Source organism: Ictalurus punctatus, chromosome 6, assembly GCF_001660625.3.
Source record: "Ictalurus punctatus breed USDA103 chromosome 6, Coco_2.0, whole genome shotgun sequence".
Taxonomy (NCBI): domain Eukaryota; kingdom Metazoa; phylum Chordata; class Actinopteri; order Siluriformes; family Ictaluridae; genus Ictalurus; species Ictalurus punctatus.
Window position 1 is genome coordinate 15895852 of NC_030421.2, and position 14977 is coordinate 15910828.

The 14977-nt window shown below is 38.2% G+C and overlaps 1 protein-coding gene across 4 annotated transcripts in view; it reads left to right on the forward strand.

The window, feature by feature from the left end:
- The first annotated feature begins 3149 nt into the window (after positions 1-3149).
- Positions 3150-14977, forward strand: part of uggt2 (UDP-glucose glycoprotein glucosyltransferase 2) — a 51544-nt gene continuing 39716 nt past the window's right edge. The window contains exons 1-8 of one of the 4 annotated variants that reach the window (XM_017469277.2): positions 3150-3400; positions 7826-7956; positions 8142-8224; positions 8470-8600; positions 10291-10403; positions 11170-11347; positions 11452-11548; positions 11656-11728. In XM_017469277.2, coding sequence (XP_017324766.1) covers positions 3377-3400; positions 7826-7956; positions 8142-8224; positions 8470-8600; positions 10291-10403; positions 11170-11347; positions 11452-11548; positions 11656-11728 — 830 coding nt within the window. In that variant the 5' untranslated portion in view covers positions 3150-3376. Of the gene's footprint in view, positions 3401-3845; positions 3873-7825; positions 7957-8141; positions 8225-8469; positions 8601-10290; positions 10404-11169; positions 11348-11451; positions 11549-11655; positions 11729-14977 lie in introns of those variants that run through there. The other 3 variants (XM_017469276.3, XM_017469278.2, XM_053680898.1) reach the window with 3 other exon arrangements.

Sequence of the window (14977 nt, forward strand, 5' to 3'; positions counted from 1 at the left end):
AGGTTATTTGCCTCAATGAGCATGCAAGATCACTACTGCGTGTCCTGTACTGCATAATGTACTGAGGAAGGAGTGAATTTATCTCCTTCCACCTAAACACTGTGAGCTTCTAACTCAGGATGAGCAGTTAATCTGAAGAGTTTAGATACATCATAACTCATTTATTTCACTTAACGAATTTCTGCTCAGGTATCTTAGTTATTTTCAATCAGTCTGGGACGAGACCCCTATATCCTTTTATTTTTCAAAGATGTTTTCCATTAACTAAAGGGAAAGAATTTTCCCTTATAAAACATACTTTATATGTATATTAACAAACACATGTACAGTAGGTCTCAACAAGTTGGAAATTATCATTATATATGATATTAAGAAGTCACTCTAGTCATTTTAATCATGCAGTCATGATTTAGATTTGGTAGGAATTTCGAACAATTCATTGAATCTGATGCTAAAAATTCATCTTACGACTTTACATATATATAATTAAAGAGAAATGTAATGAGGTTTGAAAATGTTTTAAAAGCTTTCTACTCACTGCATCTTTTTATAGTACAGTAACTATGTAAAAGTCAAATGTTTTAGGGGGAAATAAAACTCAAGAAAAGTGCAGATACCTAAAAATAATAGAGTATACTTTTCAAAGCTCTGGTGCACACATCCTGCTCTGTGTAGTGGAAAGTGAGGATTCCTCAGAGAGCAGAATGAAATGAGGCAAATGTCTGTTGTGTGATGTGAGAACATCACATTGTAAACATTTTAAAAACACTGCTTGTTCCTTGGGATGCAGTTCTAAATGACTTCCATGATATGATGAATCATATGGTGATGTATAATATGTAATTAGTGTTTTATTTAAATAATTACTAACCTGCAAAAATGCAAGTAGGTAATAAAGTGTATATATAGTTGTCACATTTTGGATGTAATGGAGGTTAGGATGGATGCAAGTGCAGATAAGAGCTTTTATTAAAGAGAGGCAGGCAGACAAATCCAAATCATGAGACAATAGCGTGTTCAAAAACAGTCAATGCGTCAGGCGATCTGCAAACAGGCATTAACGAGGGAAGGCAAGAATCAAGAACGAGAAACAAGAAAGAAGATCAAAGAACATGAATCAAAACGAGGAACAGGGTACAAATGTTTGGTATGGTGATAACACTCAATACTTTGCAAAGATTGAATGCCTCAAAAGTCCTTTTAAACTGTGGTGTGATGTGTGTAAGAATGGATTCAGGTGTGCGTGATTAGAATGAATGAGTGTTCTGGGAATTGCGGTCCATGGCAGCCATGTTTGTAGGCCGCAGTGCAGGATGGGAAATATAGTAACTGGTTTGCTGTGATATGACAATAGTGTATGAGTAAACTACCCTTCCTGTTGTGAAAAATCTAAATAAATTTATTTGTATTACTTATCACAGCATATTGAATGCATATCTTGTTTTCATTTTATGAAATGGCATTAAATATTATGTGAAACATTAACTGACCTAAATTACCTCCCTGATAGCCAATACGTCCAATGATTTGCCTTTTCTGTCTCCATAACACTGGTCTAACTTCAAATAGATCATTGCCACTGCACATTATTTAAGCCACATTCAAAACTGGATATCACATTAAACAATCTGAGAGAATAATATAACCCCAATTCCAAAAAAGTTGGGACAGTGTGTCAAATGTAAATAAAAACAGAATACAATGATTTGCAAATCTCATAAACCCATATGTTATTCACAATAGAACATAGAAAACATATCAAATGTTTAAACTGAGCAAATGTACCATAAAGTAATTTTGAATTTGATGGCCGCAACACACCTTCAAAAAGTTGGGACGGGGCAACAAAAGGCTGGAAAAGTAAGTGTTACTTAATAGAAACAGCTGGAGGAACATTTTACAACTAATTAGGTTAATTAGTTGGTAACAGTTCAGTAACATGATTTGGTATACAAAGAGTATCTTAGAGAGGCAGAGTCTTTCAGAAGTAAAGATCGGATGGAATCTGGATAAAGAAGAAGAATATGTTTCTCTAAAACTTGTATATACATTTCAACATTGATGATGCCTTTCCAGATGTGCAAGCTGCCCATTCCATAGGCATTAATGCACCCCCATACCATAATAATAATAATAATAATAATAATAATAATAATAATAAAAATCTAGGGACAGAGAGAAGTCCAAGCCCAGAGGACCTGGGAGAGCAGGTCTGGTTGTAGGGGAGAAGCAGTTCACTAAGATAGAAAGGTGCCAAATTGTGAAGTGATTTAAATGTGAGCAAGATTATTTTATATTTAATGCAAAATGAAACCGGTAACCAATGCAGTTCAGACAGGAGTAATGTGAGCTGAGCGCTTGGGATGTGTAAGAAGTCTAGTGGCAGAGTTTTGAATATATTGCAACCTAGCAATAGAATTAGTAGGTAGACCAACGAGGAGAGCATTGCAATAGTCAAGCCGTGTGGAAATAAATACATGAACCAGTGTTTCAGCGTCCTTGAGGCTAATGAAAGGACTGAGTCGAGCAATATGATGAAAGTAAAGAAGGCAATTTTAGACACAGAGTTTATATGAGCTTCAAAGGTGAGGGAGGGATCAAAGATTATGCCTAAATTTTTTAATTTATTATTTATAAATACATTAATAAGGACTAATAATGGTTATGGTTTTAATGGTTAACAGCTGATTTGTAGTGGAAACCATTAGAATTATCGTCTATTGGTTTTTTGTTTTGTTTTTTAAGCAGGGTGACATTTCTCGACAATCTATAACTATATCTACCCGAATGCTTTTGATTTTTTTGTACCCCAATCATTTTTTTAAGTATAAGTAGGTGGCAAAATGTTTTAGACTAAAGTTAGAACTTAAATATTGCTTAAATGTTGCTTCCATAAAAGTCAACGTTTGACTGTAAACTAAGACTTATTTAAATTCCATAAACTGCCCCTGGCTTTGTTGTTAAGTTTCTGAAGTTTCATCCACAGACACACTGGGTTAGAAATCCGCTGTGATTGGGTTGTGTGGCTGAATTCCAGATGGATTTAACTCCATTAAACAAGTGCACTATTTAGGGTACGAAGTAATGGCTCATACACCCTAGGTAGTGCGCTACATATTCCATGTTGAGTCGTTTGGGATTCAACCCGCAGCATCTTCAAGCATTGGATTTAACAGTTAGTCGTCCTTAAAGGTGCCTGAATGTCGCGCGTTATCGCAGTAATTTTCCACGGAAAACAACAGTTGAGTTAAAACTGAATCGCTCAAAAACTCAGAATTCGACTCTTTTTTTTTGTTTGTTTGTTTATCGCCCAAATTTCTTTCCAAGGCAGTTACATTGGAAAGAAGACCAGCACTTAAAGTCGCAGGACCCCTGAATGGCGGCCTCCATTAAAACCAGGGTAAGATAGCGGCTCACTTTATATTCAAGCTGTTTTACATGAATTAGCGATATTCAGAACTGTTCCCGTTTCTGTTGAAGGACATAAGGTTATAACCGAGATTGGAGCGTGGGCACGTGTAAATAAAGACTGACATTTTTGTATGCTGTTTCAGACTACAGCCAGCTGTACTTCACAATGAAAATGCAACCTTTCTTTTCTCACAACCCTTTTTTTCCCCCCTCCGACGTACTGAAAATGAAACTGGGGAATACTATTTCCTTTCTCACTAACACAGCCATTTTTTCTGAGTCTTGAATATAAAAGCTGAAGCAGCAGCTCATAGTAATTCAGTTAATTGCACTGTGTGTAAGCTGTATTGCAACTACGTGGCACAGTATTGTGTTTAGTCCAGGGGTTATCAAAGGTTTTTTGCAGTGAGCGACCCCTTTAACTGTAATATAAATACCATGATTCCCCTATGTGCTTCAAAGTAAGTAATTCAAACATAAGGCTTATTATTAAAATTTGCACTATATATATATATATATATATATATATATATATATATATATATATATATATATATGTGTGTGTGTGTGTGTGTGTGTGTGTGTATATATATATATATATATATATATATATATATATATGTATATATATACATACATATATGTATATATATATATATATATATATATATGTATATATATACATACATATATGTATATATGTATATATGTATGTATATATATGTGTGTGTTATATAGTGTGTATAAAATGACACACAGCCACAGTGGGGGAAATATGTATTGAATGTGTCAACATTTTTTTTTCAGTAAATATATTTCCAGTGAGGTTATTTACATGAAATTTCCACCACACATCAGTATTAACTCAAGAAATCCAGAAATATAAAGAATTCACAACATTAAAGTCCATAAATAAAGCAGAATGACACAGGATATAATACTGAAAACGCTAACTGAAATTTATTTAATACTTAATGGAGAAGCCTTTGTTTGTAATGACGGCTTCAAGACACTGCCTGTATGACGAAATTAATGGGCCACAGTATTCGGGTGTGATTTTGGCCCGTTTTTCTAAACGTATTGTCTTTAAATCTTGTTCAGTTGAATTCAAGTCAGGTGATTGACTAGGTCTTGAGAGTTTCCTTTGCTGTATGCTTTGGATCGTTGTCCTGCTGGAAGGTCCACCCACGTCTCGTCTTCATGATCCGGGTGGATGGCAGCAGATTCTTCTCAAAAATCTCCTGGTAAAGGCCTCCATTCATGATATGCAGTGCTATTCCTTCTCCAAACATGGTGTGTAGTATAACACCCAAAAAGTTCAATTTTCCTCTCGTCTGATCAGACTACTCTCTCAGTATTTCATAGGCTTGTCCAAATGAGTTGTAGCAAACTTTAAACGATCCTCCACATGCCTTTTCTTTAGTAAAGGAGTCTTGCAGGGTGAGCGTGAGCAGTGGAGTGAATTACCTATTGTTTTCTCTGTGACAATGGCACCTGCTATGTTTCTGGAGCTCTTTCTGAGTGGTCCTTGGCTCTTGGGCTACTCTTACATTTACATTTATTCATTTAGCAGATGCATTTATCCAAAGCGACTTACAATTGAGGAAATAAAGAAAGCCATATATCAAGAGGAGAACAATACAAGTAGTGCTACCATACAAGATTTTTTAATTGAGTTCTAGAAAAGCAGAATGCTCAGAGTAGAGGTGTAAGAGTCAGAGTAAGTTTTTTTTTTTTTTTTTTTTTTTTTTTAAATAAAAAGGATAATGTGGGGTTAGTTAGGTGTTCACAGAAGAGGTGGGTCTTTAGCTGTTTTTTGAAGAGAGTGACAGATTCTGTAGTCCAGATTGAGGTTGGAAGTTCATTCCACCTCTGAGGAACAGTTAGTGTGAAGGTTCTGGAAAGGAACCTTGAGTCATGCTGAGTAGGCACTACTTAGTGTCGGTCGCTAATCGATCGCAGATTCCGTGAGGGAACGTAAGCCTTCAGGAGAGAGTTGAGGTAGGGGGATGTTGTTCCAGGCAAGGTCTTGAATTTGATATGGGCAGCTACAGGAAGTCAGTGGCGGGAGATGAAGAGGGGTGTGACATGGGTACTTTTGAGCTGGTTGAAGACGAGGCGTGCTGCTGCATTGTGAATCATCTGAAGGGGTTTGATGGAGCTGGCTGGGAGGCCTGAGAGTAGTGCATTGCAGTAGTCCAGATTTGATATGACAAGAGCCTGGACTACTAGCTGTGTAACCTGTGAGATTGGGTCTGATTCTCTAGATGTTATACAGAATGAACCTGCAGGACCGTGCAGTCGTTGAAATGTGGTCTGTAAAGGTCAAGCTGTCATCAAAAGTCACCCCAAGTCACCCCAGTCTGTCCTGGTTGGCTTATGTGAGCCGAGCTGTACAGTGAGATTATGGTTGATTGAGGGGCGGGTTGGGATGATGAGAAGCTCCGATTTTGCCAATTTGAGCTTAAGGTGGTGTTCCCTCATCCAGTCCGAGATGTGAGACAGGCAAGCAGAGATTCGAATATTCTTCTGACTCCCTGGCCAGAAATCATGCAAGTAGCTCCTCTGCGTGGCTGGTTGATGACTGAGGGATGTTGCTTCCACTTGCGGATAATGGCCTCAATGGTGCATACTGGAAGATTCCGAATTTTTGAAATACATCTGTATTTGAGTCCATCAATATGCTTCGCAACAATAAGGTTGCGATGGTTTTGGGAGAGCTCTTTGCTTTTACCCGTCATGAGATATTTCTTGTGTGACACCTTGGTAATGAAAAGCTTTTTATAGACCACCAATGTACTAACCCAGCTGATATTAATTTGCACAGACAGGGGGTATAATTACTTATGGATTTCAGCTGGTTTTATCTTGCCTTACCTTTCCTTGGAGAAATGCTTCTTAGCGTGTTCAATACTTTTTTCCTGTTTTATTCCACTTTATTACACATAACTTTATTTATGGACTTTAATGTTGTGAATTCTTTATATATCTTGAGATAATACTGATGTCTGGTGAAAATTTCATGTGAATAGCCTCATTGGAAATATATTTACTGAAAAAAATGTCCAGTACTTATTTCCCCTACTGTATATAAACTCAAATGTAAATATAACTGCTGTGATAATGATTGACTGATTTCCTACACTGTAACAAAATAACAAACCACCCTGGCATTTACAACACTTTAGTTAACTTGAACAAATCACCTTACATGCTATTTTACTACTCACAATCCTGTGGAATAAATCTAGTCTAATTCATTTACATTTATTCATTTAGCAGATGTTTTTCATATACAGTCTCATCTGTTCATATATTCATATAGAATTCATATACAGTCTCCTCTGAAACAATTGGAACGGTAAGGCCAATTCATTTGTTTTTGCTGTTGACTGAAGACATTTGGGTTTGAAATCAAAAGATGAATAAGAGAAGATATTTCGAGTTTCAGTTTTTATAACCTGGTATTTATACGTAGTTGCGTTAAACGACGTAGAACATAGCGCATTTTGTATCGGAGCACCCAATATGGGTGTAGATGTAAAAATATTGTAACGTGACTGACAAGTGTTTCTTGTTACCCAGGTGTGTCCTGTTAGATTGGTTGTTTAAACAGTAAATAGCTCTGAACATTTACTCTTGGTTTTAGCCTTCAGTTTCACCCGTGAAGACTGCTTGTGAAAAAGGATAAGCCTACATGAAGATCAGAGAGCTGTGTTTGGGAGAAAAGCAAGCCGTTTTGAAGCTGAGAAAAGAGGGAAAATCAATCAGAGGCACTGCACAAACATTGGGCATAGACAGTACAAGAATTTGCAATGTCCTGAAAAAGAAAGAAACCACTGGTGGACTGAGCAACAGACACCGAATGGTTGGCCAAGGAAAACAACAATAGCTGATGACAGAAACATTGTGAGAGCTATGAAGAAAAACCTAAAAACAACAGTTAGTGACATCACGTGAACCTCCACAGGGCAGGGCTTAAGGTATCACAATCCACAGAAATATAGAGGCCTTACCACAAGATACAAACCACAAAAATTTCGTGGACTGATACAAAAGCGTCTGTGTTTTATGCTGTTGAACACATCTAGATGTAAACTAGGAAATAAAATCTGAAATCCTAAACTCTTGTCTCATGTCCATCTTTTGATCTCAAACCCAAATGTCTTTGGTGTGTAGCACAAACAAATGAATTAGCCTTGCCGTTCTAATAGTTTTGGACGGGACTGTAACTGGTAGGTTTTTTTTTTAAAAAGATCTGGATGGGCTTTTCTAAGTTTTGCACAGCATCTTTGTGAGTCAAAACACACTTTCACTACAGTTAAGAATTCATTGACTTTTGCTGCGCTCAGTATATACAGTATATACATAAAAATGATCATACATCCGAATTGTGTTCCTTTGGACTTTATAGCATCGGACGATGAGGGTCCTCAGCTTGGTGCTTGTCCTGATGCAATTGCAGCATGCACACTCTGCATCAAAGGGAGTCACGGCCAGTCTGAAGGCCAAGTGGCCCACGACTCCGCTTTTACTGGAGACAAGGTATAACCGTTTGGTGGTTTCTCTGCCCTCACACACCTCTGACTGAAATGATCAGTTTGTTCTCAGGGTTAGAATCTGTGACTGTGCCGAAATACGGCTGTCTTTGTCCTTCGTTGATCGTGATGGCTATTTTGCTTTTGTTTGACTTTTTTTATGCTGTTTTAAATATATTCTCAAATCCTTAGTGAGTTTATTGGCGAAGCTGGAGATGACAAGTTTTGGCAGTTTGTTGATACTGTGAAGGAGTTAACTGTGTACAAACATGGAGGTGAGGACTAAAATCTCGTCCATGCATGACCATGCCTTTAGATTGTTGTTTTCTGGAATGTCTGTTAAGATAACAAGAACATATTGGATTGTTAGGTTTTTAAGGGTCAGCGTACGTGTGAAATGTGCATTATTTCAATTGCCATCATTGATGCAAACTGCTAAAACTATTGTTAAATGCTATTTTATATCCGTACCAGAATAATCAGTGTTTTTATTTTGTTTTTTGTCTCTTCCCAAATCAAGAATCTGTCCGATCATACTATAACCTGATCGTTAAAAAAGCTGGTCAGTTCCTGAGTGATCTACAGGTCAGCCTGCTGAAGTTTTCGCTGTCGCTCAGAGCCTACTCACCTGCTGTACACGCATTCCAACAGGTGAGACCTACACATACAGCCTCACTATGTGAAGCAAATCTATGTAATTTAAAGCAAAATACTACAGACTCATATTGCTAATAATTAATAATAGAGCTGTCTGGGAAGTAAAAAAAAAAAAAAGACATTCATTATCTACACCATTAGGCAAGTGAGGGCTCAAATGTGCTTGTCTTGTCCCATGTTTTGGTTGCACAAATAGCTAATTAACAGGGCTGAGAAGTTGAAACTAGCATAATTTCCATTTGTCTTTGCAAATTAATATCAAACATGGTGGTGGAGGGGTGATGATTTGGGCTTGTTTTGCAGCTCAGGACCTGGGAAACTTGCAGTCCTTGAGACAATGATGAACTCCACTTTATACCAGAATATTCATGAGGCAAATGTGAGGCTGTCCAGCAGCTTAAGCTGGACTGAAATTGGGTTGTGCAGCAGAACAGTGATCCTAAGCACACCAGCAAATTGACATCTGAATGGATAAAGAAGACAAAAATGAAGGTTTTGGAATGGCCAAGTCAAAGTTCAGACCCCAACCCCATTGAGATGATGTGACAGGATCCTAAGCGAGATGTGCATAAACAAATGCCCTCAAACATCAATGAACTGAAGCAATGTTGTAACGAAGAATGGGCAAGACTGATAAGCTCCTACAGAAAATGTTTACTTCAAGTTAGACAGACAGACAGACAGACAGATAATTTATTGGTCCTCAAAGAGGGCATTTGTTTCCACCGTAGGTGCGTAGAAAAACAAAAACACATCATCATACATATAAACCATCATAAACAATCACAGGCATAGAGGGGAAAAGGGAACAAAAAGAAAAACATCAGGATCATACAAAAAATGCATCTGGCATCACAATGGCTGAGTACCTATGTGCTCGTATAGCTATATAGCAATTTTTTGTTGCTAAAGGTGGTTCTACATGTTACTGAATTATAGGGTCTACTTATTTTTTCCCCATCTGTTGGGTGAATGTGGTTTACTTTTTGAGAAACAAAAATGAGTACATATTGAAATCTGTTAGGTTTTTTTGTTGTTGTCGTTACTTGAGGTTATTTGTTTGTTTATAGAAGTTGGTGAAGACTACACAATTGTTATGGAGGCCCTGATTGATTAAAAACATACAATTAAACTGAAGCAGGGTGCACTTTCCTTTTCCCCTTGACTGTAGTTACTCTATTGTATAAAAAATCCTTGACCCTTAATCTGGCAACCCTGTTGTAGAAAATATATTCTAGCCCAAATTACAGTGCAAATTGTCAAATGTTATCTTGAATATACTGGAATATTTGTGTCTTCTGAGTGTTGCTATAATTTGTGCCTTTGAACAAATGTGGCAAAAAATATCCTTATTATCGAAACCCACAGATTAAAAAAATAAAATAAAATAAAAATCTCTCTGGTATTTGGACCAGAGGCAGAAAACAATGGTGACCTTAATATCAGCAGCCTACTGAACCTATTTTGAGAAATGCTGGAAATAAACTCATAATCCGCCTGTCTCATTTGTTCAGAGTTGTGATTTTTCACCCCTGTAGGATTGGTTACAATTGTGCAAATAAGGCTACACTGACTGATTCCCAGTTGTTGGTTGTTTTTTCACCCCAGTTATTGCCTTTTTTCCCCCCAATTGCATAAATTGCTATTGGGTGAAGAATTTCTTTGCCATTTGTCCTTTGTGCAGATTGCCAGTGATGAGCCTCCGCCAGATGCCTGCGCTGCCTTCGTCTCTGTCCACGGCCAACACGCTTGCAGCACCAAGAACATGAAGAAACTCCTGAAGGGTGCCGCAGGCAGGTAATTCACTTTTGATGATTGTGGGATTTCCTTTCTCTGTTCTTTCTTTGCGGTACTATTTATGCAGGGTGGTTTCTGGGATTGAGCTGGGGAATGCAGTAAGCCTCTTAAATTAGAAATTGCATTTGTTCAAAGTCTACTGTTGCTCCTTGCTTGTTGTGTCTTAGGCTGGCATTATGAGTGATTTCAGAGGTTGCTAATCCATGACTTCATTAATGGTAGATTAAAAGTACATAATGCATGCGGTATGGTTTTTACTGATTACTCGAGCAACAGAAACTCTGAACTGTGAGAGACTGTTTTTTTGTTTTTTTTAAATGCAAAGCCTTTAATGCACTCACTCACTCACTATTTCAGAAGTTAATACTCACTCAGCTTTTGTATGTGCTCAAGTAAGGAAACTGCATGATCAGCAGGATCTCACTATTAAATAAATGTATGTTTTGATATTCAATCCTAATAATCAATCTAAACCTACAGGTTGCACACATCACCTAAGGTGAAACACCATAACAGCAGTGCTTCAATAACAGTGTACTTATCCAATCATAAAGTCTGAGCTAAACAAACCAGGCCATGCCATTTTTTAAAGACACAAACAGAACTGTCTGTGGAAAGCCCTACCATCACAGGGAGCTTGGGGGATCAGTTTACACGTAGAATAGAAATAGTTGATCAATATATGTGGATGTAAGACAGGTTTTATCCTGCACAGCAGCACTGTTTGTTGATTTTTGTTTCACTTTTTTTTTATATATATTTACAGGCCAAAGCCGTACTTGTATAAGAATGATCATAAATATCCAGGTGTCAACGGGACGGATCTTCCTGTCGCCATACTTTATGCTGAAATCGGCACCAAAAAGTTCAACACGTTCCATAAAGTTCTTTCTGAGAAGGCAGAAGAGGGGAAGCTGATCTATGTGCTGCGCCATTTTGTCGCTGTGAGTTTGTTTTTGGTTAGGTCAATAATTTATTCAACAGACTGTCAAAGAAAATAATTGTTGCTTGCATGTGTTTTATTGCAAGTTCTTCTGTGTTCCAACAGGAGCCAAAGAAGCAGCACATGCTTCTGTCTGGATATGGTGTGGAACTGGCTATTAAAAGTACTGAGTACAAAGCTGTGGATGATACACAAGTTAAAGGTATACATTATGATATCCGGTTGCCCAATGTGATACCTTATTGATTATCTTAATTATTTTTTGAACATAATTAAAAGGGCAATTTGTTGTTTTTTTTTGTTTTTCAGATTCAAAATCAACAGCCACTTTTGAAGAGGATGACACCAATGACGTCCAGGGTTTTTTATTTGGAAAATTAAGGTGAAAATATACATGTACAGTGTTGTGGTTTTTTTCTTATTACATGTCCTTTCTATTACATATAGTGGTATTTTAGATCTATAATAATAATAATAATAATAAACTTTATTTTATAAAGCGCCTTTAAAAGCAGCTTCTCAAAGAGCTGTACACAAAATAAGCAGTACACAGAAAAATAAAACATATAAAAGTTAATAAGAACAATAATAATAATAATTATAAAATAATAATTAAAAAAAACATCAGCAGTCAAATGCAAGTTTAAAAAAGTGTGTCTTAAGTTGAGCTTTAAAAATGCCAAAAGTCTGAGCTTCCCTTAGTTCAGGAGGAAGAGAGTTCCAAAGTGAAGGAGCATAGACAAAAAAAGCCCCGTCACCTATAGATTTTAGGCGGGTTTGTGGAACAGTTAACAAATTGCACTGTGAGGAGCGTAGTCTGCGATTTGGGGTGTAAGGGATTAATAAACCAGATAAGTAATGCAGAGTCAAGCCATGTAGTGCCTTGTATGTCAACATCATGATCTTAAAATCAACACGGAACCTGACTGGGAGCCAGTGTAAGGACTCCAAAACAAGAGTAATATGTTCACTTTTCCTGGTCCCCGTCAGGATCCTGGCGGCAGAGTTTTGAACATATTGCAATTTGATAATTGTGGATTTAGAAACTCCAGCTAAAACGGCGTTGCAGTAATCCAGCCGAGTGTCAACAAATGAGTTTATCAGTTTTTCAGCCACAGAGAAATTTAGCATTGGGCACAGTCTTTAAAACTGTCCCAAACACACCAAAAACACTTTCAAGGAAAGTGGAAAGACCATGATCCACAGTATCGAAAGCAGCTCTAAGATCAAGAAGAATAAGAATGGCTGTAGTGCCAGAATCAGAGGCCATCAACAAGTCATTGGTAACTTTGACCAACGCCGTTTCAGTGTTAAGTTTACGAGAACCTGACTGAAGGGGTTCAAAGAGGTTATTAATTGTAAGATGATTACATAGTTGAGAGCCAACAACATGCTCAAGTATTTTTGCCAAAAACGGAAGATTTGAAATGGGACGAAAAATGTTAAAATCATCCACGGAAACATTTTCTTTCTTTGGTACAGGTGTAACAGCAGCAGGCTTTAGTACTGCTGGAACAACCCCAGTCTCCAGTGATTCATTTATAATACCAAGGATAGCAGGGCACCAAACATCGAAGCACTATTTAAATAGGTTTGTGGGAATTGGATCCAGCAGGCAAGTGGTTGATTTCATGCTGGATACCTCCCTTGTGAGAGCCTCGGAATCAAGCAGTGAGAAATGAGTGAAAGAAACACCAGTGAACCCAGATGGACGAAGGAGTGAAGTGGCAGAGTCAGGTGTGACAGGAATTTCTTTGCGAACATTATCAATCTTGAAGAAAAGAATCAAATAGCTGCTGAGAAACAGGCAAAGTATTAATTTGAATTGAACTAGAATATCATCAGTTATAAACTCAGAGCACTTTATTAGAAACACTTTACTAATACTGGGTAGGGCCCCACTTTGCTCTCAAAGCAGCCTCAGTTCTTCATGGCATGGATTCCACAAGATGTTGGAAACTCCTTTGAGATTCTGGTCCACGTTGACGAATGAATCTAGGGATGTCACGAGAACCGATACTTCGGTTCCAAGTCGGTAGCAACATTCTTAAAATGTGATGGTACTTGTTCTTCTGCAGTAGCATAGGTTACATTTGTAACGAAAGTACTGTAAGTACCGGGATTGCGATTCTTCCGGAGCTGATGGGGGCAGTAAATACGCGCAAGTGTTTTAGTCGGTCCACAAGTGGTAAAGAAGAAGAGGAACGCCTACAAGCACACAGGAAAAACTACAAAAGTTTAGCTTATCTTAACAAGTTTAGCGCCGCCCCGACTCGTTAAGAGGAATGCTAGTATCGTTTCTGGTGTGCAACCGATGCTCTCGTTCATTTCAGACAAAGCGAGGAAACACCTGGAATTTGGTGAAGCACCTGAAAGACGGTCCTATATTATGTTTGTTTGAGGCAGCTGGCATTATGGCTATGAAACCAGCTAACATTATGCTCCATGTAATGTTTGCGATAGCCAGTTATTTGTTAACGACGCTAACGCATTGCAGTGTTATAATCTACCTCCTAATGGGCCACCACGCATCGCCATTCAGCCCGTGTCCTGTCAGCAGCATGTAGCCTAATGTCACTAATAATTATTCAAATGTTCAAGCTTTTAATAAATCTTTTTGGCCTGCCACCATATCAGTGAATTTAAACTAATACTTGCATTCAGAGTATAGTGTGTGTGTGTGTGTGTGTGTGTGTGTGTGCGCGCGCACGTTTAGGAGTGCACCTCCGGAGACTCATTATCAGACAGTGTTTGATAACTAAAATACCCTCCTCCTCCCCCACTCTCTCCCCCCCTCTCGCGCTCTTTGCCAGTATCAGCCAGAGGAGGATGTCCTCCAGGAGAGTTTTTTTATTTTAATTTTATAGCACACCGTGGTATCGACTTTGGTATCGCGTATCATGTACTTTGAGTGGTATCGGTACCGACTATTAGACTTTTGGTATCGTGACATCCCTACATGAATCACGCAATTCCTGCAGATTTTTCAAGAGCACTTTCATGCTATGTGCATGCTAATCTCCCATTTTTCCGCATCCCAAATATTTTCTATTTCATAAAGATCCAGTGACTGGGAAGACAACTGAAGAAAGCTGAATTCATTGTTATGTTCATGAAAACAGTTTGAGACGACTTTTGCTTGTTAGATGGTGCATTTTCATGCTGGAAGTAGCCATTAGAAGATGGATAAATTGTGACCATGAAGGGATGCACATGGTCATCAACAATATTCAAATAGGCTGTGGCATTGAAGCGATGATTGGTTTTGTATTCATGGGCCCAAAGTGTGCCAAGAAAACATTCCCCACACCATTACACCACATGCTTCAGCCTGTATTGTTGACACAAGGCAGGTTGGGTCCATGGATTCATGCTGTTGGTGCCAAATTCTGACCCTAGCATCTGTGTGCCTCAGCAGGCTACATTATTCCAATCTTCAACTGTCCAGTTTTGGTGAGCCTGTGCCCACTGAAGCCTCAGCTTTCTGTTCTTGGCTGACAGAAGTGGACCCCGATGTGGTCTTCTGCTGTTGTAGCACATCTGCATCAAGGTTCAAACTGTTGTGGATTCTGAGATGCTGTTCTGCTTACCACAGTTGTGCAGAGTGGTTATCTGAGTTACTGTAGACTTT